The 25346-nt window shown below is 39.9% G+C and overlaps 1 protein-coding gene across 1 annotated transcript; it reads left to right on the top strand.

The window, feature by feature from the left end:
• The first annotated feature begins 1327 nt into the window (after positions 1-1327).
• On the top strand, positions 1328-13205 carry LOC148134746 (putative G protein-coupled receptor 139). The gene is made up of 2 exons (XM_087985350.1): positions 1328-1397; positions 12289-13205. The coding sequence occupies exons 1-2, from the start codon at positions 1328-1330 to the stop codon at positions 13203-13205; spliced, it is 987 nt and encodes a 328-aa protein (XP_087841476.1).
• The last annotated feature ends 12141 nt before the right edge of the window (positions 13206-25346 follow it).

Raw genomic sequence — 25346 nt, forward strand, 5'->3', positions numbered from 1 at the left:
CCTTCCGTTGTTTCCAGATGCAGCAGTGAGTGAATTTCAATGCCTGAACATCAAATAAGGTTATGTTTGCGCCAAAATATATCTCTTTGATGAAATTACTTCGAGCAGCAGTGAGTTCCATTTGCAGTTTGAGTATTAAACGTGATTCTCTCTTATGTTCTTAACAAGCTTGTGGTTCCTTGGTGTAAGTAGCCAGAAAGCAGGTAGACGTTACTTGTCCTCCGCATGAATGGGAAGCTGTTGTTGGAAGCAGAATTCTTTTCCGAGAAAGCTATGAGCATGTTTCAAAAAGTATGATACGATTCTGGAAGGAAAGCAGGCATTAGGACACAAGCAATCCACTCCCCACCTTGCTCCAAGTTAGATCATTACAACTGGCTCATCGAAATATTGGAAGCAGCAAGTATGGAAGTTATTATCAGACAGATGGAGAAAATGTAAGAGTGCTCTCCAACTCTGATAGTGAACAGCATGGGATGAATTGTAGTTTATGTCTAATTTAATTTGCTACGGTTATTTCTGGTATTAGTGAATAATGTGCTCCAAACAATGGACATAACAAATTTGAGAATGTGGAGAAAGTCAAGAGAAAGAACTGAGAAGTACTTTGTGTAGCCAAACAAGATATTTCTTTCAGAAATGCAATTAGCCGTATTTCTCAGTTGTGTATGAATAAAGAAAGAACACTTCCAGACTCTTCGATACAGGTGAAGGAATGTCACACTGATAGTGGAATTAAACATTTTGACAAATCTTAGAAAATATGGGCATTGCTGGATCTGTGTTTGCCTTCTTGACACCTGAACAGTTAACCATGGTAAATCTGATCCCTCGCGATCACTCCCTGGAACGTTGCTTTCGACATTCAGATGCACGGAGCCATGTTAAAGTGTTGTACAAAACACAAATGAAATTAGGTTATGTTCGTTCAGTTTGCCTGATTTTACCCACGTGTGGTGAATAAGTTTTTCGGCATTGGAGCTGTGTTTTGCTGCATGCGTTCACAATGAACTGAACCCGTTCAAAGCGAATGGAGCGATCTTGGCAAGACCGAATTTATTCATGAACATCATGTCATATATTCTTCCAAAATATAACTGGACATTTTTGCAGTCTGTATATTCCATCTTACAGTCATATCAGGTGTCACGAAGAAACATTACACTCAAGCAAAACACACACGTGAATCAAAACAGCTGCACTGTTCCCTAAGGAATAGAATAAAACTTTAATTAGCACAATTGACCATTCTCTCTGGAGAATTACGTGACATATAAAATTGACCAACTCAATTATGAGCATAGCACACTCAGTGCTTCTGATAGAAATGCATGGAGTACCATCAGGTCTGGTTTTTGCCATATACTATCCCATCATTGCAGCAATCGGAGTTCCAGGTAAGAAATTTTACCAGTTCTTTACCAGTTGCGAGGACAACTGGTTAACTATATCATTCCACATACTGCGTTCCGAAAGCTTCTTCATGATCGAGATAACTACTGTTCGAGGGCCAAAGGGCCTGTACTACCTGCGCTGTATTTTTCTATGTTCTATGTTCTATAATCATGGTCTTTCATATAAATTATTTGTATGTGAGTATAGGAGGTACAGTTAGTAAGTTTGCAGATGACGCCAACATTTAAGGTGTAGTTGACAGCGAAGAAGGTCACCTTAGAATACAACGGAATCTTAATCAGATGGGCCAATGGGCTGAGAAATGGCAGATGGAGCTTAATTTCGAAAAATGTGAGGTGCTGCATTTTGGGAAATCAAAACTTGGCAGGATTTACATACTCAATGGCAAGGTCCTGGGGAATGTTGCTGAACAAAAAGACCTTGGAGAGCTGCTTGAAAGTGGAGTCGCATGTGAATAGGATAGTCAAGAAGGCGCGTTAGGCATGCTTTCGTTTATTAGCCAGAGTACTGAGTACAGAAGTTGGGAGGTCATGTTGCAGCTGGACAAGACATCTTTTGGAATTTTGCATGTAAATGTGGTCTACTTCCTTTCAGAAGGATATTGCAAAACTTGAAAGGATTCAGAAAAGAAATGACAAGGTTGTTGCCAGGATTGCAGGATTTGAGCGATGGAGAGAGATTGAGTAGGCAGAGGCTGTTTTCGCTGGAGCACTGCAGGCTGAGGGGTGATGTTATAAAGGTTCATAAAATCATGAGCGGCATGGATAGAATAAATAGAGAAAGTTTTTTCCCTGGGGTGGGGGAGTCCAGAACTAGATGGCATAGGTTTAGGGACAGTAGGCAAAGGTATAAAAGCGAACTGAGGGGCATTTTGTTTTCATGCAGAGGGTGGTACGTGCATGGAATGGGCTGCCAGAGGAAGTGGTGGAGGCTAATACAATTGTAACATTGAACAAGGATCTGGATGAGCATATGATTAGGAAGGGTATAGACGGATATGGGCCGGGTGCTGAGAGGTGGGACTAAATTCGTCTGGGATATCTGGTTCGCATGGACGAGTTGAACTGAAGTGTCTGTTTCCGTGCTGTACATCTCATTACTCTGTGAATCTATGTTCTCAGTGGTATAACACATTTTACTGAACTTGATTAATTGTGATTCTTGTGCAGCTTGTTTTCAGTCTCTTTAATAAATTATATATTTTTCAACGATTACCAGTTATTCATTTCCGATTTTAGCTCTGTAATATCATCCATCTAACGTCGTTATTTTTCTGTGATTGGATTGTTTGATTAGCTTCTTTAAATTTACCTCGCTGTGGTTAACATTCCAAATGTGGAAAGTTGTGAGAATTATTTGGTGTTGCTAGAGCAGTTAAATAGAAAACAATTAGTGGTGTACATAAAGTCTGTGCACTGGTTAGCTGTTGGTTTGCAATCCTGTTCTTCAGTGACAGATTGAATTATATTATCTTTTCTGAGGGGAAAAAGCAATTAATTTCATTTTGTTTTGGCATTCAAGTATCTTTCCCATCTTACTTGCATGCTGTCATCACCTTAGAACGTGAGCTCTGCTGAACTGTTTCAATTGTCATTGGTGATCTGCAGTCAGAATGTGATTATGAGTGATAAGGTTAGTTAAGAAAAGTACAGACGTCAAAATGGGAAAAAAGACAATGTACAAAGGAATGCTGAAAATAAATATAAGAATAGATGTACGAACATGTGTATATTCATTTTAAGGAGTTACCAAAGTGACCACAGTCCGAGAGAAAATTAAGAATGAAAAATAAGGTAATGAAAATTTAAGGGTTTTGGTGTTTCCATTTTTTTTACTATGGACACAGTAATAATTCGTTAGAAATAGTGGTACTGCGGAACAGGCAGGGATAGACAATCTTGGGAAATATGCAACCCACAGAAGAAGGTAATTGAGTGAAGGCTGAAAGCTTTTGGACTCATGAATATCCGAATCCTGATAGAATTCCTACTCCAATCAGAAAAAACCCGATTATTGGGATTATTGTTGCATTGGTGTTGATTTAAATGAATGAGCCTTTTATTCATAGAAGGTTCCAATACATTGACCGGTTCAAATTCAACTAATCTATTTTTAAAAATACTCTCCACAGAAAATTGGCAACTATAGGCCAGTTATAGAAATCCTGTTATAAGGAAAATGGCAGAACTCATCATCGAGCTGTTTAAGGCATATCATTCGACTGCAGACAGAGGAATCTACCAAGTTTCTGTCAAGGAGAAATCATATTGAAACAATATAGTGGAGTTCTTTGTAGGAAACTATGAAAATGTGTTGGAAGTAAAAAGAGCTGCTGGACAGACTAATTAGATCAACAGATTGCATTTAATAATGCGCCAGTTAAAAAAAAACAAGCAAAGTAAACTTCATCACTTTGACATAAAACACGGTGGCATGGACACACATTGGATGGTGAACACAGCCTCTTCATATTTTGAGTCCCTTTTTTTATAGATATTTTTATTAGAAATTTAACATTTTAACAAGTTTACAAAAATAAACAAAACTCTCAGATATAAACATTGATATACAATTAGCTCAAATATACAATAGCCAAAATTTAACAAAAAAAACCCCGTATTTGTGCGGGATTCCTCCGCCGAGGGGCTGCGGACCAGCCAGGTTTGTAATCTCAATTAAATAAAAGCCCTTGTTAGGATAGCCGAAATATCTGTATTTATGTAATTCAAAAAGGGCTGCCATATTTTATAAAATAATTCGGTCTTTCGGTGCACCATATTTGTAAGGAAGTCAAGGGGAATACAGAATAATTAGTCTGTGCCAATTTGAAAATCCAGGGGGGCCCTCAGCCGCCCAGTTCACCAAAATATTTTTCCTTGCACAGAGAGAAAGAATAGAAAATAGTCTCTTCCCGTACGTGTCCAGGGAGGGAAAGTTCGAAAAGCCCAAGAGGAGAGATACAGGGTCCACTTTAATTTCCGTTCCTAAAATTTCTGTCAGGGTACTTGCTACTTTAGTCCAATATCTACGGATCTTATGACAGGTCTATAAGCAATGTACAAGAGTGCCCACCTCTATTTTGCATTTAGGACACATTGGAGATGCTCCTGCCTTAAATTTTGCCAATCGAACCGGTGCTATATGGGCCCTATGAAGTATCTTCAGCTGGATAGCCTGGGTTCTGTTACAAATAGTAATTCTTCTAGCATTTTCCCAAATATCATTCCACGTTTCTGTGGAGATTTCTAGTCCCAGATCCTGACCCCATGTTTTAAGCAGATTATCCATATCTCCCGATACTTCATCATGTAGTAAATGATAAATAGTACTGACGGAAGATACCCCCACTGGTCGTAGGACACTACATTCTCTATCGGATTTATAAAGACTATCTAACAACGTAGTCTTCTTCTGTATATAATCTCGAATTTGGAAGTATCGAAAGAGGTCTCCATTGGGTAATCCGAATTTCTGACGCAGTTGTTTGAAAGACATCAGGACCCCATCTTTAAATAGATCCCCTAGACATGAGATACCCCTGGATCTCCAGAGTTTAAAAGTGGCATCTGTTAACCCTGGTTGGAATCCCCATGCTCCCACTATCGGTGCATAGGGGAATGTTTTATGTGAATTGCCCTCATTTTGCCGCATTATATTCCAAGCCTTGATTGCATTTAGTATGATAGGGTTTTTACAGTGATCTGTAATGATTTTCCTCTTGTCTGAGAATAAAAGGTTAATAAGTGGGTATTTTACTTGAGAAGCCTCGATGTCCAACCAGATTGATTGTGGATCAGGCAAGACCCAATCAGCTATGTAACTTAATAGGAAACTTAACTGATATTTCCTAAAGTCTGGGAAGTCCAATCCACCCCTTGCCTGTGGAAGCTGTAGCTTCTTCAGCTTAATGAGGGGCCGCCTATGATTCCAGATAAAGGAACTCAGCCAGCCATATAATTTACATAAAGCCGTCCTCGGCAGCATCACCGGAAGCATTCTCATAGGGTATAGGAGACGGTGCAGGACATTCATTTTGATTAATGCTATTCTACCCAACCAGGAAATTGGTAGGTCTCCCCATCGCTGGAGGTCCAGCCTGATCCTTTCCAATAAATACACAAAATTAGCCTTATACAACTGACCAAATACTGGAATAATAAAAATGCCTAAATATAAGAAACCCTCCAGGGACCAGCGAAGGGGAAAAAGGGATCCGTCCGCTAAGCGGGGTATCATAGCAAGGCCATTGGCATAGCCTCCGATTTTGAAAAATTAATTTTATAGCCTGAAAATGCACTAAATGTATTAATAACTTGGATTAAGCGAGGTATGGACATCAAAGGTTTACTAAGGAATAGAAGAACATCATCTGCATAAAGGGTAATTTTATGTTTACCTGTACCAATCCTTGGGGCCACTATATTAGGATCAGCTCGTATAGCTTCTGCTAGTGGTTCAATTATTAGCGTGAATAACAATGGTGAGAGGGGACATCCCTGACGGCAGCCCCTACCCACACTGAAGCTATCCGAACCTAAACCATTGGTAACCACAACTGCTTTGGGATCACTATACAATGTTGAGACCCATTTGGTAAACACTTGTCCAACGCCAAACCTCTCCCATGTGTAAAACAAATATGACCATTCGACCCTATCAAATGCCTTTTCTGCGTCTAATGAAACCACTACTCCTGGTATCTTTCCCTGATGACAAGCTTGAATCATATTCAGAGCCCTTCTAACATTATTGGATGATCTACGGCCCTTAATAAACCCCGTCTGATCCTCCTTTATAATATGTGGCAGCATCCTTTCTAGTCTCCGTGCTAACGTTTTAGAGAGGATTTTAAAATCTACATTTAGCAAGGATATTGGTCTGTATGATGTACAATCTTCTGGGTCCTTTCCTTTTTTAAGGATAAGAGAGATATTTGCCTCTTTCAGCGAAGGAGGGAGACAGCCCTGACTATATGCATAGTTATACATGTCCATAAGTGGACCAGCCAGTATTTCTGTAAATTCTTTATAGAATTCAGCTTGAAAACCATCTGGGCCCGGCGCCTTACCATTTTGAAGATGCCTAATTGCATCAACTATTTCTTGGGGTGTAAGAGGAGCATTTAGGACCGATACTTGTTCCGGAGTTAGGCCTGGAAAAGTCAAATTTTTAAAAAATGACTTCATCCTCTTCGTCCTATCTTCACAATCCTGTGATTTATGTAACGCAGAATAAAATTCTCTAAAGATCGCATTAATCTTTTTGTGATCATGAGTCAAAATACCCGTACTTTCCTTGATAGACGTAATAGTCTGAGGGGCCTTTTTTTTCTTTGCAAGAAATGCTAAGTATCTACCTGGTTTGTCACCATATTCATATAACCTTTGCTTTGCAAATATTTCCCTCTTAGCCGTTTGAGGAAGCGTAGTGTTTAGAGCTGTCCTAAGAGCTGTAATCCTTTGCAATTTAATAATAGAAGGTCTATCAGTGTATGCTGTTTCAGCCGCTTTTAAGCGGGCTTCAAGCAAACGCTGTTGTTCTCCCTTTAATTTCTTCTGGGTCGCTGAGTAGGAGATGATCAAGCCTCGCGTGTAAGCTTTGATGGTCTCCCACATCATTGACGGGTTGCTAGCTGTACCTGAATTAATTTCTAAAAAAGTTTTAAATTCTTGAGAGAAGTACTTTACAAATTTACTATCTTTCATTAGGAAGGGGTCCATACGCCAATGCCGAGGGGATGTCCCATTGTTCCTCGCCTTAGTTTCCATATATACAGCAGCGTGGTCAGAAATTGCTATATTACTTATTTTACAGGATGATATGGAATTTAAAAAAGTCGAGGGGGCAAAAAACATATCAATTCTGGTATGACATTTATGTGGATTAGAGTAGAAAGAAAATTCTCTACCCTGTGGATGAAGACATCTCCATACATCTACTAATCCTAATTCTTTGTTCAGATCCATCAATTGTCTAGATCTGGGAGATACTCCTGCAGTACTCTTGGGAATCCTATCTATTTCTGGATCCATAATACAATTAAAGTCTCCCCCTATAATTATATGACGGGCATCAAACGCAATCAATTTTGAAAAGGCTTCCGTTATAAATTTAAAGGGGTGTGCCGGGGGGCAGTACAAATTTAAAATCCCATATTCCTCTCCATTTATGAGGGCTTTAATCAAGATATATCGTCCAGATTCGTCTTTTATCTGCTTTAGGATTTTGAAAGTGAAATTCTTCCGAACAAGAATAACAACTCCCCTGCTTTTTGAGCTAAAAGAAGAAAAAAAGGCCTGATCAAATCCGCCCTGTCGTAATTTCAAGTGTTCTTTATCTGACAGGTGTGTCTCCTGTAGGAGAGCTATATCAACTCTTTCCTTCTTAAGATTTGATAATATTTTCTTCCTTTTAAGTGGCGAATTACTCCCCTTGACATTCCAGGTGCACCACTTAACAGACTGATCAACCATAATCCTCTGGGCCAATCCGAGACCCCTCGGGAGGGGGAACCCTATCCAGAACATCCCGAGCGTAGAACATGTAAAATTTACAAAAATAAAACCTCTTTAATACACCCACAACAATACAGTAAAAAACTATTTCTAAATAAAAAAAAATATAAAACGTATAAAGTGGAGACTTTCCCCCTTGTTCCCAGGGGGCATCACTTCCTCTCCAAAAGTCCCTCATATCCTCTCCCAACCAATGCCCCACCCTTGACCCAGGCACTCCTCAATAAAATGAGGAGAATTCAAATATAATACAAAGCTAGAGTTGACAGTGAGCACCCTGCCCCCACCCATACCAACACCTGGGTATATTTCGTAATATTAATACCATATATAAACATATAACTATAAAATTACCACCTCAACAAATAATAATTAAATATAATAATACAAAATAACAAGGGGAAAACAACCCCGCTCCTAGAGACAGAGGTAAAATTGAATAAGGTAACCACCTCCCCCCACCAACATTAACCAAACCCCCCAGCTTTTATATATATATATATATATATATATATACATACACACATATACATACATCCCTCATATACACATAAAATAATAACAGAAAACAACCCCCGGGGGGGGGGGGGGGGGGGGAAGAAAATCAAATCCCTCTCCCCACCCCCCATAATAATATTGAACAGTATATTGAACAGAAAAAAAGGGGGCGATATAAACCAAAGCGGGGGGAAAGGCAGACCAACATCCATTATGTCTTACAGTTTATCTAAGAGAGTCCAAGAATTCCTTAGCCTTTTCTGGTGATCCAAAGTTATATACGGATCCTTCATGGTTAAAGCATAACATCGCTGGGTAGCGTAAGGAGTACTGAATATTTAAGTCCCTTAAACGCTTCTTCGCCTCGTCGAAAGCCTTCCTCTTTCGAACCAGAGCCGGGGAAAAGTCCTGGAATAACATGATCTTGGATCCTTTGTAGATCATAGCTTGGGGGTCTTTTCCGAGATTTCTAGGGGCTTCTAGGAGTATCTGCCTCTCCCCGTAGCTCTGCAGCCGGAACAGGACCGGGCGTGGGCGCTGGTTCGAGCCGGGCCCACGTATTGCGACCCGGTAGGCCCATTCGACCCTTACCTGGCCTGATCCAGCTTGCAGATTTAAAAGTTGTGGCAGCCACTGCTCTAGGAACGCTGTAAGCTGGCCTTCCTCTTCCCGTTCGGGAAGGCCCAGCAAATGAATATTTTTTCGGCGACCTCGATAATCGAGGTCGTCAATATGATTTTCCAAGGTCCGGACTCGCTGTTCGAGAGTCCGGACCTGATCCACGGCCGATTGAGCGGTATTTTCGGAGGTCGCGGCCTTTAGCTCCGCCCCTCCGACTCGGCGTTGAATTTCTTGAATCTCTCGGTCGTGCTTCTGCAGCGCGGCCGAGAGCGACTCCCAACGATTTCTGGATTCTACAATAAAGGCATCGATCTTCGAGTCAAGCTTGGAAAGCATTTCTGTAAGGCTTGTTACTGTTGGTAAGTCCCCCGGGGCGGCTGTGGACGCCTCTGCTGCAGCTGGAGAGGGTGGGGGAGGGGTTCCTGCTTGCTGAGAGCTGCGGGCTCCCTTCCCTTTAGTCATTTTAACTTAGGATTAAATTGTTTAAATGTAATATTACACAACTAATTAAATTACACAACTATTATAAATGATTTGGTGAGCTTGGTAGGGGGTGGGTGACCCACTGTACCCAAGTCTTGGGAGGAGCACTATAGACTCAGTCTTGCTGGGTCGCCGCCATCTTGGATCCCCCTTTTTGAGTCCCTTAATGTTTTCAAGACTTAACAAGTGGAATACCATTTCCATCAGTACTTGAAAGGTAGTTGCTCACAATGCATGTTAACTAATCTAGATATGAGAATGCAAAGTATAATTGCTAAATATGCTGATGAGGTAAACCCTGTAAGCAAGTACAGTTGTAAATGTGACAGGTATAGAATGATCGAGGCATAGAGTTTTACAGTACAGAAATGGATCCTTCAGTACAAATTCTCAAGATCGATCTTAAAGTAAGGTAGTCCTATTTTCCAGCGTTTGACCCATATCCCTCTAAAACCTTTCTGTTCATGTATCCATTCAGGTGTCTTCTAAATGTTGTAATTGTACCAGCTTCCACCACGTTGGAAGAAAATTCAATCCATCCATGCACCAGTCTCTGACTGAAACCGTTGCTCCTTAGAGCCCTTTTATGTCATTGCCGTCTCAGCTTTAAACTATGCCCTCTCCTTTTGGTCTCCTCTCCCCTGAGAAAAGGACCTTGGGTATTCACCCTACTCATGCACCACCTGATTTTATAAACCTCTAAAATTTCAATCTGGAAATTGATTACGTGAATGGACAAAGAGCAGGAAAATGTATTATAAAAGAAGGGGAGAATATATAACTGCCAACTCTGCCATGAAGAATATTTTAAAAATCGTAAATGGTGACAGATAGATGATCTGAGATTCACAAGAGTGAATTGTTTGAGATCATTATTTATGTAAAAACATCTTATATAAAATTTTCATTTAACGCAAAGCCAATGAATGCAAAGGTATAAACGTTAGAGTTCAGTTATGCAATGCATTGATGAAACTCATCTGGAGTGCTGTGTACGATATTGATAACTTTATTAAAGGGAGGACGTAAATCCATTAAGGAAATTTCAGATAATGTCTCGTTGACTAATAATTAAATTTGTTGCATTTTCTTATGAAGCGAAATTGGAACGGCTCAACTTATGGAAGTTGACTGCAAACGGGATAATGAGCAACTTGCTTGACAGATATGTCACCGAGGCATTTTATACGGTGAATGTGGCGTGCATGTTCCCTCTAATGGGAGAAACGAGGCACCTCGTTCTAAAATAAAAAAAAAGACTCGTGTCACCCACTTAAAACATCAATGAAGAGAAACTGTTTCCCCATGGGCCATGAATCTCTAACAATCTACTCCTGAAACGGTGACACTAGCGAGGTCCTTGGACATATTAAGGCAGAAGTCTATACTTACTTCGAATGGAAGGCTGCGAAATATTATCCTGGGTAGACCAAAAGACAGATCTGAGTTTGCATTTACATCATTATGATTTTATTAAATGATGGGTGAGTCTTAAGGGGTCGCATGTGTGTGTGCTTAACCGAACATGATCTAAGTGTTGGAAGCTCTGTACTTCTTTCCACCAAGCAAAAACGACTCCAAACAAGCTGATGCTCGTTGACACTACCTGGCCTGCTGAGCTCCTGATCTTGAAGCTGCACTTGACATAATGTACCATCAAACCCCAGCAAACCTGAACGAATGGAAATTGAGTAGGTGGGGCAAATCTAGCACAAATGAAGATTTTTGAATTGGTTGGTATCCACTTTCTCAGCCACAGAACTTAATTGCAGGGATACTTCATAGCAATGTTTCCAGTGTAAGCCTTCTGAGCTAATTTTGGACATGTTCAATTAATCATACCATCAAGCATTGAAATGTTATCTGCAGTTTGCAAAATATTGGCATAATTTCCTTATCTTCTCATCTAATGTAGTGCATGCCGCAGTGCAGCAAAATATCTGGACCAAATGAGGCGTGGACAAGTACCAAGTAATGGCCATCGTTGAGAACAGAAAATTTAACACTCACTCTCTGATATTCAATTGACATTAATATCGCTGAGTTTCCAATGCTTATCATCCTGGCTGTTATTTTTGATAGGAAAATTATATAGACAGGGCAAATCAATATTGGGGGTATATGCTTATGTCAGAGGCTTGGAATTATGTCGTGCATAAATCAACTTCCCTCCCCTCAAATGCCCTCTATCGTCTCTGAAATTCAATTTTCGAGTGTTATGAAATATTCTCCATTAGCCTGGATTAATGTTGGGCCAAGTTCATTCAAGAAACTCGAAATTATCGATAAATGAAGCAATACAGCTGGTACCTCCTCCAATTTATTCTCAGCGATACATTCCATCTAATCTTCCACAATGGCAATGCTGTGTATGATCTATGAGACGTTCTGTAACAACTATCCAGAACTTCACTTTAATGCTATGTTTAAACTCGTATGCTTAAACCTCTCATTCTTTTTTACTTTTTTGGATGTCCTCTTATTCTCCATTGATCCATTTAAAGTTTTTAACAAGATAAACACATTGTGCATAACAGTATTAAATCTAATAATTACATTCAATTAAGAACATTATTAGAGTCGAATAAAGTGTAATTGGTCATGTGTAAATGCTTCAACTATTCAAATTTAAACAATTTCCAGCAATAATGTTGTTTGGAAATGAACGAGTATTATTCCGACTTTTCAGTTTCTCTCTCTATTTCTCTTTCTGTGCCAATTTCGTTCTCACTCATTTCAAGTTTTTCTCTTACAGCTAACGTGACAGTGATTGTGATTTTGTGTCGGACAAGGTGCGGTCTTACCGGATGCATCACTCATTACCTAGTGTCCATGGCCGTAACGGATCTTCTGGTGATGGTCACAGTTGTAATATTAAATCGCATTGCTGGAATTTACTTTCCTTCCAGTTTCTTGTCTATCACACCAATATGTAGTGTTCGCTCTTCGTTAAATTTTGCAGCCATTGATAGTTCTGCCTGGTTGACCGTCGCCTTCACATTTGATCGATTTGTCGCAATTTCTTGCCAGAAACTAAAAAGAAAATATTGCACGGAGAAGATGGCAGCTTGGGTCATAGGAATTGTATCTATCGTTTCTTGCATAAAGAATGTCTCGACATATTTTGTTTATAAACCTATTTACAAAATTAACAATGTACCATGGTTCTGCGGTGTAAAGGATATATATTATACGTCACTAGGATGGGCTGCTTATGACTGGATTCGTTCGATTGTAACTCCACTTCTCCCCTTCTTTCTAATTTTACTGCTTAATGCTCTGACTGTTAGATACATTTTTGCAGCCAATCGAGTCCGCAAGAGACTCTGCAAAAACAGCAATGGAGAGCATCAGAGTGACTCGGAAATGGAGAAGCGGAGAAGGTCGATTGTTTTACTCTTCACTATTTCTGGCAGTTTCATCCTGTTGTATTCGTTATTTTGTGTATCAATTCTTTATGTTCGAATTGCGAACCTTACTTATTCGACAGGTTCTGACTTTAATAATGTAACGTTTGTCCTGCAACAAAGTGGATATATGTTGCAGTTATTAAGTTCTTGTATCAACCCATTTATTTACGCTGGGACGCAGAGTAAATTCAGGGAGGAGTTAAAGAATTGGGTAACATTTCCACTGAGCCTATTTGTGAAAATGTTGAATTCCAGGAAATAGAAGACTCTAAGGCGAAGTTTGTTTTATAGAACAGTCGATGTCAATTTGTCATTGCACACGCACAATAAAGAACGTTTAATTGTGCACTCGCTTCCAATTGCTGACTTTGAAAATATTTACGGCCAATAGTATTTGAACAATGCCAATATTTCTGTTGTTCTTCGATAGTTTATATTTACAGTACCTCGCGCTGAAGCAACCTTCATGCTTTCCTATCAACCTTTCACGAGTTGTAGGCCAGTACATATTTGAAATACCAATGTCGTGAGTTAGAAGGTCTACGAGTTTCTTAAAATAATATTTTTATTGCATGTGATTCCTATTTATCATTACTAATTATGATGAATTCGTAATTATCTAGCTTGATTCAGGACCTGGAAATATTAACGGCCACCGTAGTTTTGACAAACGTCCACATTTGCAAATTGTCTATTAAAGCAGATCCACAATGTACTTCACCGCTCATAGACTTTGTAACTGCAATCTTGTCATGACTACAGAGGCATGTCGTAAGTCGGATGCTAGGCTTTGCCAAGCCTTTCCAGTCAACTCCAGAAATGTATTCGACGGATATACTAGCACCAAAAAAGCACCACCTTGGTCGTAAATGGGCGTCCCGTTTTTCTGAAAATAAGACAACACAACTTCCCATCATAAGATAGTCTCTCACTACCACGGCCAAACTGGCTGTCCCGTTCCTGTACTTCCTGTGATGCTAATTCATGTTTCATTATGTAAGGGGATGAAATTTGGCAATAATCGAAAGTTCTGGTCTACCTAGTAATAATACATTTCCAGGAATGTTTTCCTGCTTTTATATTGCATTCCATTTGAGATTAAAAAAACATTCCTTTTACCTTCCCGATGCTCCAAGTGAAATAATATCAGCCTGCCCCTCTCCGTCTTGAGAGCTAAAACTCTCCAGGCCAGGAAACATCCTGTAAATCTTCTTTGCATTCTCTCCAGGGTAAGTATAGATAGATAGATAGTTAGTTAGATAGATAGATAGATAGATAGATAGATAGATAGATAGATAGATAGATAGATAGATAGATAGATAGATAGATAGATAGATAGATAGATAGATAGATAGATAGATAGATAGATAGATAGATAGATAGATAGATAGATAGATAGATAGATAGATAGATAGATAGATAGATAGATAGATAGATAGATAGATAGATAGACAGACAGACAGACAGATCGATATAAACGTTTTTAAGTGGAAGTTAGAAATTGAGAGGAGACCTAATAAAAGTTCACAAAATAATGACGGGTAAATATTGAGGTAATGATAGTTATCTTTTCCCGAGGATCGGAGATTTCCAAATTGGGGCATTTTTCATGGTTTAAGGAGAGAGATATTTGCAACAAAAAATCGTGGGCTGTTTTACCCCACAAAGGATGTTTCGTGTGTGGAACAAACTTCCAGAAGAAGTGGAAAATGTGGGTGCAATTACAACGCTTAAAACAGATTTGGATAAGGGCATGAACAGGAAAGTAAGAAATGATACTGGCCAGGAACAGGCATCTGGGACTGGTTTAGTTTGAGCTGACAGTTGGCATGGATTGAAATGGGCAAAAGTGTCTGATTCTATGCTGTATGATTCAATGATTGTTTTGATTCAATGCGGACAATATCTAGCTGTAGATTAATCAATTTGTGTACGGTTCCAGCATAACTACCCTTCTGCTGAACACAATCACTTTGCTTATAGCGGAAAGAAACTCCTACGCTTTCTTGAAGACATTGTACATTCCAGAACAAAGGATTCATGGACTTGCACACAAAGATTAATCAGATCCTCGTTATCTCATAGATTGTAACCGTTCACTAAATATTCTTGCCTTGTTTGGCCCGACCAAATGCCTAACTTCACACTTATATGGGTTTCGTTTATTTTGCAACTGATTATCCCTCCCCATTTAATAATCTCATGAAATTTAAGGCAGTCTTCCTTACGATATGCCACTTCCAATTTTTAATTTTTTTTTGCGAACTTACTCATCAACCCTGTTACATTCAAGTCTAAACCACTTACGTAAACCACAGGCATCAAATACCATCCCCGACATATCTCTGAGGAATTTCATTTGCCGGAGTCCTCCAGACACAAAAACATCCTTCAAACAACACCCTCTCTTTCCTGCAACTCAACGAAAACTGAATCCAATTGCCTAAATTTCTTGAATTCTATGGGCTCTTAGGTTCTCTGTTAGTCTCCCATGATAGTCATTATAAATCGCCTTGCTGACGCCCACATAGACTGCATCAAATGCATTTCTCTCAATTAGAGAACGAGGCACACATTGGAAAAAAAGTTCATGCTGATCAGACATGGTCTTTGCTTTACGAACGCATTCTGACTGTTCTGGATTAGTCCATGCCACTGTAAGTACTGTAGAATTCGATCTCTCAGAATTGATTCCAATCGTCTCTCCAGCACTAAGATTAGAATGACTGGCCCATCGGTTTCTTGTATGTCCCTCATTCCTTTCTAACTGACCACAGAACATCGTATGCAGTCCAGTTCTCTGGAACATCACCTGTAATCAGACAGTAATTGAAAATTATTACCAGTACCTCTGTCATTTCTTTCCTGGTCTCACTCACATGAAATACATGTCTTCTAACCCTGCGCATTCGTGTATTTTATGCCATCATATCACTGACAACCTTTTCTCTGTGTGTGATAATTTATTCAAATATATCATGGTACTTGCCCAGATTTCTACGTAAACCTAGCCCCTCTAACTACTAAACAGCATCGTCAAGCATTCACATAGTAACTGATCTGCATCTTCCGGTTTCATGCACGAATGTCACAGTAATTCTTAATGGATCTTTATATTTCCCCCTTAATGTACTTGTAAATAACTGAGGGATTTCGCGTTTTTCTTTCAAATACAGTTAAACTTTCATGTTCTGTTTTCACACTCATAACTTCCTTTTTTAAGTTTCATATTTTGTGCTTCATTTGATCTCCTATTGTTTTGAGGTCTCTGTACCTACAAAGCCAATTCCCTTGAAATCGAGTTTTCGTTCGACTTGTTGCTTTTAAGATTTGTCTTTATTTGAACACATTGGCCTTAAACACACAGTATTCACTGAATACTTCCTATTCCTTTGATACAGAAATAGCTGTACACGCAGTCTATTCACGTAATATAATATCTGATGTTATTAATATTCAGCAGTTTAGAAATCTGATTTGTGTCTGCATCTGTAATTGTAAAATATGCTTTCAAATATCATTAGAGTTGGATTGTATGACATGGATTAGAATTGTTGTTGATATCTGAGAGCTGCTTGACCTGGAGTTTGTCCAGGCATTTCACATTCCTGCAGGTGCTGAAGGTATGGAACATAGAACACAGAACAGTACTGCATAGTGCAGGCTCTTCGGCCTATGACGTTGTGCGTAGCACTCATCTTAATCTAAGATCAAGCTAATCTCTGCAGTCCTCAGTTTACTGCCTTCCATCTGCTTGTCCAGCAGACGCTTCCATTTCCCTAACGTGTCTGACTCGACTACCAACGCTGGCAGTGCATTCCACGCACCAAACACTCTCTGCATAAAGAATCTACCACTGACATCTCCCCTATAATTTCCTTCAATTTCCTTAAAATTTTGAACCCTCATGGCAGCCATTTCTACCGTGAGGAAAGGTCTGTGGCTATCTACTTTCTCTATGCCTCTGATTATCTTGTACATCTCAATCAAGTCACTTCTCTTTCTTCTTCTCTCGAGTGTGAAAGATCTGAGGTGACTCGACCTCTCTTCATATGACAAGCCTTCCAATCCAGGAAGTATCCTGTATCCTCTGCACCCTCTCTAAAGCATCGACATACTTCTGAAGATGATGCAACCATAAGGCGAAGGTTTACAATGGCAGGGGAACTCAGACCTGTGGTATGTGCCTCTTGCCTGATGTGGCAGCTCAGGGAAGTGGCTGAATACATGACCCTTACACTTGCAAGAGGTGTGTCCAACTGCAGCTCTTGTTTGACCACATGATGGCTCTGGAGCGACGGATGGACTCACTGTGGAGCGTCCGCGATGCTAAGCAGATCGTAGATGGCAGGCTTAGTGAGTTGGTCACACTACAGATTAGAATTACTGAAAGAGACAGTAAATGGGTGACCAAAAGGCAGAGAAAGAGTAGGAAGGCAGTGCAGGTGGCCCCTTTTCTTAAATCCCTCCAAAACACATATACCGTTTTGGATTCTCTTGGGGGAGATGGTTCACCAGGGGAAGGCAGCAACTGCCAAGATCATGGCACCTTGGTGGGCGGGGGGAACAAACTCGTAGTGCCATAGTTATAGGGGATTCTATTGTAAGGGGAATAGATATGCGGTTTTGTGGCCAAAAATGAGGCTCTCGGATAGTATGTTGCCTCCTAGAGTAAGCGATGTCACCTATGGGCTGCACAGCATTTTGAAAGGGGAGGGTGGACAGCCAGTTGTCATGGTGCACATTGCCACCAATGATATAAGTTCAAAAAAACGAGATGACGTCCTGAAAGTAGAATTCAGGGAGCTCAGAGAGAAGTTGTAGTGGAGGACAACAAAGGTAATGATCCAAAGGGATTGCCACCCAGTGTCACGTGCTAACAAGGGTAGAAATGAAATAATTAGGCAGGATGAGCACGTGGCTTGAGGGTTGGTGTAGGAACGACGGGTTCAGATTTTTGGGACATTGGGACTGGTTCTGGGGAAGGTGGGACTATTACAAATTGGACGGTATACATCTGAATCAGACTGGAGACAATGTTCTTGGGTGAGTTTTTGCTACTGTTATTGGGGAGATTTTAAACTAATGCGGCAGGGGGCTGGGAACCAGAAGAGAACACTACTAGACACTGAGGTGGAAACTGAAGACTATAAGGGTCACAGAGTTAGCATTACCAAGAGGAACAGTAGTCAGAGAACATATGAATGCAAAAGAACTGGCGTCCTGAAGTGCATATAAATTAATGTAAGGAGTATAGTGGGTAAGGCAGATGAACTAAGGGCTTGGATTGGTGCCAGGAAGTATGACGGTATGGCAATCACAGAGACTTGGTTGAAGGAAGGGCATGGTTGGCAACTAAATATTCCAGACAGGACGGGGAGGGAAGTAAAATGGGGGTGGAGGAGTTGCATTGGTGGTCAGGAATAATATCACGGATGTGTTAAAGGAGGACACAATATACGGCTTGAGCAGTGAGGCGTTATGGGTGGAGCTGACAAATAAGAAGGGTGCAGTTACATTGGTGGGGCTGTATTACAGACCTCCCAACAGTGAGCGTGAGGTAGAAGAACAAATAGGTAAACAGATTATGGAAAGATATAGAGGCAACAGAGTGGTTGTGATGGGAGCTTTTAATTTTCCCAACATTGGCTGGGACATACGCAAGTATTTGAATCCAGTTGAACTGACTATAAATGTGTGCCGACATTATACTCTCAAAATTACTTAAACTCTCACAAACGTAACATTATTTCCTTTGACTGTTGTGTTAACTCTCTTGTTTCAATTTAACAAATGTAATTGTGAAAAGAAAATTAAAAATTAAAATACGCATCATTATTAGTAGTATAAAGATGACATTTTCTGAACCAATGGACGCATGTGTACACTCACACAAAACATATTAATCATCGTTGAGGCGATCTCCTGCAATTAACCCGATGCTACCCATTCTGCTACCAAACTGCTTCTCTGGAATTACACATTTGAAAGGACTGTTTCTATTTACAGGTTTATATGTCTTGCAAATACTCTTAAACGTGTCGAAAACAACTAGACAAAAAATAATCAAAATGGGAATTAGAAATGAAAATGTGAGAATCACACGTTTTAACATGATATGACATGACACGTTTTAACATGACATTGAACACAATATGCCTTCATTTGGATTATACGAAAATATCCAGTTTTCCGAGAATCCACTTACATCATATTCACAGAAGACTTGCTTTATCCATAATTGAATAGTGTTCCTATTATCCAGTTTACACAATGTATCATGTAGATGAACTAAAGAGGTAATCTGTTGTCCAAACTCATACCTAATCGAACTCAATCTACCATCAACGAAAGTTTTGGTGTGTTTCGTTTTGTCCTTCATTTTAATAGCTGCTGAAAACTGTGCAACCTGAATACTGTTAAGAAATTTTTTTGGACAATACTCTCATGGCCAAAAGTGACAAGTTCAGGTTCAGAAAACTTCAGCCCTCAATGAAGTTCCTTTCCTCCCATGGAACGTCCTGCCATCAAAATATGTGGAGTAAATTTTTTCCTTTTTGGTCTATTTCTCCTTTTTAGTAGAGGGTGGCACAGTGGCTGAGTGGTTAGCACTGCTGCCCCACAACGCAGGCGTCCCAGGTTTGATTCTAGCCTCGGGCGACTGTATATCTGGAGTTTGCGCATTCTCCCCGTGTCTGCGTGGGTTTCCTCCCACAATCTAAAGATGTGCAGGTTAGGTCAATTGGCAATGCTAAATTGCCCATAGTGTGAACTGCACTAGTCAGAGGGAAATGGGTCTGGTTGAGTTACTCTTCAGAGGGTCGGTGTGGACTTAGTGGGCCGAAGGGCCTGTTCCACACTGTAGGGAATCTAATCTAATCTGCATTCAGTTTAACAACAGACTGCATTCCGCATTATCATTCGAACAAATTTTAGTACCGTGTTCCATGTAGCCTTGTTTACCGGTTTCATTTACTGAATCATGGATTTTTAGAGTAGATTCATCCTCTCTATTATTCTGCTCAATGAATGATGGAAGACAATATTTAACCTTTGATACTCGTGGGAGTCTACATCTGGTAAACCCTTGTTCTGCTAGAATATTGCTTTAGCTGTGTTGCTTTTTGCGTGTCATAACCCATTTACTGGAAGTGTCATGTACACCAGGTTATGTCGGTATCTTCCCTGACATGGTGGCAAAGGACCAACAGAATCTATGTTCAAACTTTTCCATGGGTTTTCACCTGGTCTTTTGTGCCTCATTTCCACTTTAATCACGTGCCAATCAATGTCATTTTGAGCACATATTAAACACGGTGAGTACGGTGGTTCAGTGGTTAGCACTGCTGTCTCACAGCACCAGGGTCCCAGCCTCGGGAGACTGACTGTGCGGAGTTTGCACATTCTCCCTGTGTCCGCGTGGGTTTCCTCTGGTACCCGGTTTCCTCGGGTACTCCGGTTTCCTCCCACACTCACCAAAGATGTGCAGGCAAGGTGAATTGGCCATGCGAAATTGCCCAGTGTTAGGTGCATTAGTCAGAGGGGAAATGAGTCTGTGTGGGTTACTCTTTGGAGGGTCGGTGTGGACTGGTTGGGCCGAATGGCCTGTTTCCACACGGTAGGGGATCTCATCTAATTATGCCTCAGCATAATGTTCCATGTTTTATTCAAATCACGCCACCAATATCGACCCATGATTGGATTAACAGTTGATTCTGCTCCCTGATGACCTTGAACACCAGGTTATTGATAGGTGAGTCGATCGGTGAGTTTTTTGAGTCTGCACCAGATACCGTTCATGAATTAATCATTAGCTCATCTGTAAGTTGAAACTTATCTTTACACCACTTATAGGCACCAGGCTGTACTCCGTCCTGTATTTGGTTCAAATGATTATCACTCCGCTGAACCTTTTTTGAGATCTTCGACTTAAACCTGACTAATGGTAACATCATTTATCTTTTCACCCATTCTGGGTTGTCATAGTTATTTTTCTCTCTAAAGCGTCCCCCTTTGCCAATTTATCTGCTCAAGACATTCCAATTAATCTTCATTGTCATAGTTTGCCTGGACAGTTTGAAAAATATGCTTCAACAAGGGCATGGACACTAGTGCGTTTCCATCTGCTGAAACAAAACTCTCGCTTTCCATAATTACAGGAAGTTAGCCGATATAATGTTAGAATACCCTATCTACTGGTGTTGGAAACTTATCAGATCATAGCTATCAATTCTGCAATTTTGGTACATGACACTAAATAATTTAAAAGCCAGCTCAACAGAAAGTGTACCTTGGTGATTTTCTGCCTATATACCAAATCTTGGCTTTCAAATACCATTCTCCATCATACAAGATCCATCACCAAAAATGTTCAAACGCTGCTTTGCCGATTGTTCTTGTTCAGGTGTATCATATATGCATCTAATTCTCTTACACTTTACGAGTTCACCAATCCAACCGCCTCTCCCAAACCCTCCAATTAATTTGGAAAAAGAGAATTACTTCGGATTGCTTATTACAAAAACAACTCTCATACAGTAAACCACTGTCATCCATCTTAAACTAAATTAATAAGAAAAAACATAATTTGTTGAATGAGCTCAGCACGTCTGTGAAGAGAAATCAAAGCTAACATTTCATGCCCTTTGACACTTCCTCACAACTGATAATCATCGGACCCAAAACCTTAACTTTGATTTCTTTCTGTAGTGTTGCTATATCTGCTGAACTTTTACATCAATTTCGATTTTTGTTAATTATATATAGCCTCTGCTCTCTTTTCGGCTTTTACACTGAACTGCAACCTTTTCTATTCCTTCCTGCAAATGGCCTGTCGACCTACTTGAAATAATTGTACTTCTCTTTCGCCTGCATCCCAAAGGAATCCGATGCAGCAGCCACCTATCTCGTTATGTGCTACAACCATGAGCTAACCTTTTGCAGTTCCTTCACAAGGGCATCAAGATCTTTATTTGCACAGCAGCATGTTACAGTCATTTATTATGGAATCAAACGTCCATTTTGCTGGTGTTCCCACTAAAATAGATGACCTCACAATTATCAACATTGTACTGCATCTGCTGGACCCTTGCCCACTTAATTAACTGATCTATATTCCACTGTAAACTTTCATTGTCCTCTGCACACTTTCTTCTCGCACTCACCTTCGTGTCATCTGCGAACCTTGGCACACTACACTTGATTGCTTAAACGAAAACATTTTTGGAAGGTGTACACAATTGCAGGCCCAACACTGATTTGCAAACAGAAAAACACCCATTTATCCCCACTCTTTGATTTCTGCGAATTAGCCAATCCTCTATCCACACGAAAACACTACTCATAACGCCACAAATTATTATCTTACACAGCAGGCCTTTGTGCAGTTCCTTCTCGAATTCCTTCTAGAAATCCAGGACACTATATCGACTGGCATTTCGTTGCTATGCCGCGCTTGTATGTCATCGAATACTTCCTGTAGATTAGTTAAACATGACCTGCTTTTCCAGAACACATGGTGCATATGCCCGATATGGTGCCGTTTGTTACTTGTTATTTCGTTCTTGATGACAGATTCAAGCATTTTAAACACCAAAACAAGTTAGGCTAAATGGCCTATAGTTATCCGCTTTTTGCCTCCTATTTCCTTCTGTTTTAAACAGTGATATCATATATGTTGTTTTCCAATCTGCCGGAAACAACCCAGAATAGACCAAATTTTGGTAAGTTCCCACCAGTGCATTTGTTATCTCGTCATACCCTTTTATACCCTGGGATTCATTCCATCTTGGCAGGACATCTGTTTAAACTCCACCCCATTAGTTTGCCCAAAACTACATCTTCATAATAATTATCGTTTCTATGATATGTCCTGCCAACGTTTCCTTGTCATCAATGTTTGGCATGTTATTTGTTCTTCCATTGTAAAAACCGACAGGAAGTACCTTTTCAACGCGTTGACCATTTCTTCATTTCCCAGTTTTAATTCCCACTTCATATTCTCTGCAAGCCTACTGTTTACCTCAGTCGCCCTGTTTCCTTTCAAATGTTTGTGGAACACTTTGCTGTCTGTTGATTTCTTTCGTATTGTGAGTTGGTTTACTCATAATCTATCTTACCTTCCTTTTAATTGTTTTGTCTCTTTCTATTGATGTTTAAACATTTCCCAGTCCTCCCGTTTTATTCTTACTGATCTTTGCCACTTTGCATTATCTTTCAATTTGGTAGCCTCATTTAATTTTCTTAGTTACCCGTGGTTAATTTCCGCTTTTCCTTTAGTCCTTTACTTTTCACTGGTACATAGCTTTGTGGAGCACGTTAAAAATAGAATTGAGAGTGCACCACAGTTGGCAAGTTGTCCAACATATAGTCTTTAAAAGCCAGTCAACATTCGCCAACGCTTACCTCATCCCATTTTAAATGCGTTTGTTTAAGCTCAAGACACTGGTCTTCTCACCATCCATCTGCGTTGTAATTTCAGCCATACTGTAATTGTTCCTTCCAAGAGGATACCAATCCATGAGATTTTAAACTATTCCTGCTCAAACAGGAAAAGATCTGGGACTGCTTGGTCCATCCTACGTTCCATCGATGCTTTATGGGTAAACTATCACAGATGCATTCTGTGAACTCTGCCGAAAGGCTGCCCTGACAGTCTTTGATTAATCAAGCGATAGGGAGATTGAATTCTCCCATTAAAATTGCTGCATCATTTTTACATGCATCATTTACCTTCTTGTATATTGTCCACTCTAGCATGATGTCATTAAACGATGGCTTACAGACAACGCCAGTCAATGCTTTTTATCCCGTTATTATATCTAATTTTCACCCACATTAATATAACATTTTTTCTCATGGAAACGAAATCGTCTCTTCTTATCTATATGATGTCATCCATAAATATCCGAGCTATTCCACCTCCCTTTCCCTTCTGTTTGTCCTTCTAAATAGTCTGATGCCACTAAGTTATACACATTCGCAATGAGTTGTGCCGACAATTGTATCGAACGCGACCAGCATTCAGGTAAAAAGCTGTTATGATAGCATTTTTAACCTTCATTTCCTCCACCAGAAGAAACTTGGTTTGCAAAAATACTCTTTTTATTTTCTGTGACTACCTGCTTTCCTCCCAAATTAGAGCCACGTTTTTCAACAGTTTCATGCTTTTACTTACTGCCGTGATTCATTTTTTAGTTAAGCCCTCTCCCACTCTAGCTAACTCAAAGCCTCAAACTCAAGTAATTTAACTAAATCCCATAAAAATCTTTATGCACACGTTATTATAATGAAAACAGTTTTAGTTGCGTGTTAGCACAGACACTTGAATAATATTATCTTTAATGTATTTCAGAATGAAATTTCATTCCTGTAGGCAGCTAGCTATGGGGAATCTTGAGAAAGATACTGGTTAGCAGCTGGCATGTTTCTGGGACGGCATGTCGAAAAGTGAATGTTGGAATGTGGTCATAAGATGCATTGTAAGAGTCAAAAGACAGATAATGAGGTGATCTGGCAAACATCATGTGATGAAGCGAGGACAACAGTTTGACTATGAAGTTGTCCATTACTGATCATACAAGTACAGGCTTGGATGGGCAAAGGACAGATTGGAAGTGCTGATGTCAATGTTGCTTGTAATCATTGTAATACATAATGTATTAATATCTTATATGTTATTGGGAAACCTAGGTTTTCTGAGAGACGTCTCCCATTTTGTGTTTGTAAGGAGCTCCTAATATAGATCGATTTATGTTACTGAAAAAGGGGTTCAGATCTCCTTCAAACTCCTTCTCCAACGAGGTTTATGCGAGATTTTGAGATTATTGGTGTTTCATTATCAGAACTTTGAAGTCTGTGTCCAACATGCCAACAGGGGGAAAAAAATTGCAATGAGCACGATCCTGATTCGTAATTCATACGAAAGACAATCAGCTGAAAATCTGTCATTATACAGATGAAGCATTATTTTTCAACCATTTAACGTAAGTATAATGTGCATTGCTCGAACAAGTTTGAGGCAGTTGAGTTCTGTCTCGAGAGAGAAGAAAGCTGGTGACATGTGATTGCAATTATCACAATCATGAGTAACCTGGTTAAAAATCACACAACACCGTGTTATAGTCCAGCAGGTTTATTTGGAATCACTAGCTGTCAGAGCGCTGTTCCACCAGTAGCTGATGTAAGAGCAGCGCTCTGAAAGCTAGTACTTCCAAATAAACCTGTTGTTGTGTGATTTTTTAACTTTGGACTCCCCAGTCCAACACTGGTACCTCCATATCATGAGTGACTGGATATTATAAATAAAGATATTTAGTTATCAGTCGTGCAAACAGAAGCATGAGCAACTCAAGGATACATTATAACGAAATAAAGTTTTAATGATAGAAATGGTGTGAAGTGA

The sequence above is a fragment of the Chiloscyllium plagiosum genome, unplaced genomic scaffold, assembly GCF_037043375.1.
Source record: "Chiloscyllium plagiosum isolate Xiang-an unplaced genomic scaffold, Cpla_swu_hap1 HiC_scaffold_52, whole genome shotgun sequence".
NCBI lineage: Eukaryota > Metazoa > Chordata > Chondrichthyes > Orectolobiformes > Hemiscylliidae > Chiloscyllium > Chiloscyllium plagiosum.

Coding starts and splice junctions, on each gene's coding strand:
- LOC148134746 (XM_087985350.1), top strand. CDS start 1,328: ATGCATGGAGTACCATCAGGTCTGGTTTTTGCCATATACTATCCCATC. Junction 1,398..12,288: donor TGCAGCAATCGGAGTTCCAG/GTAAGAAATTTT, acceptor TTTCTCTTACAG/CTAACGTGACAGTGATTGTG.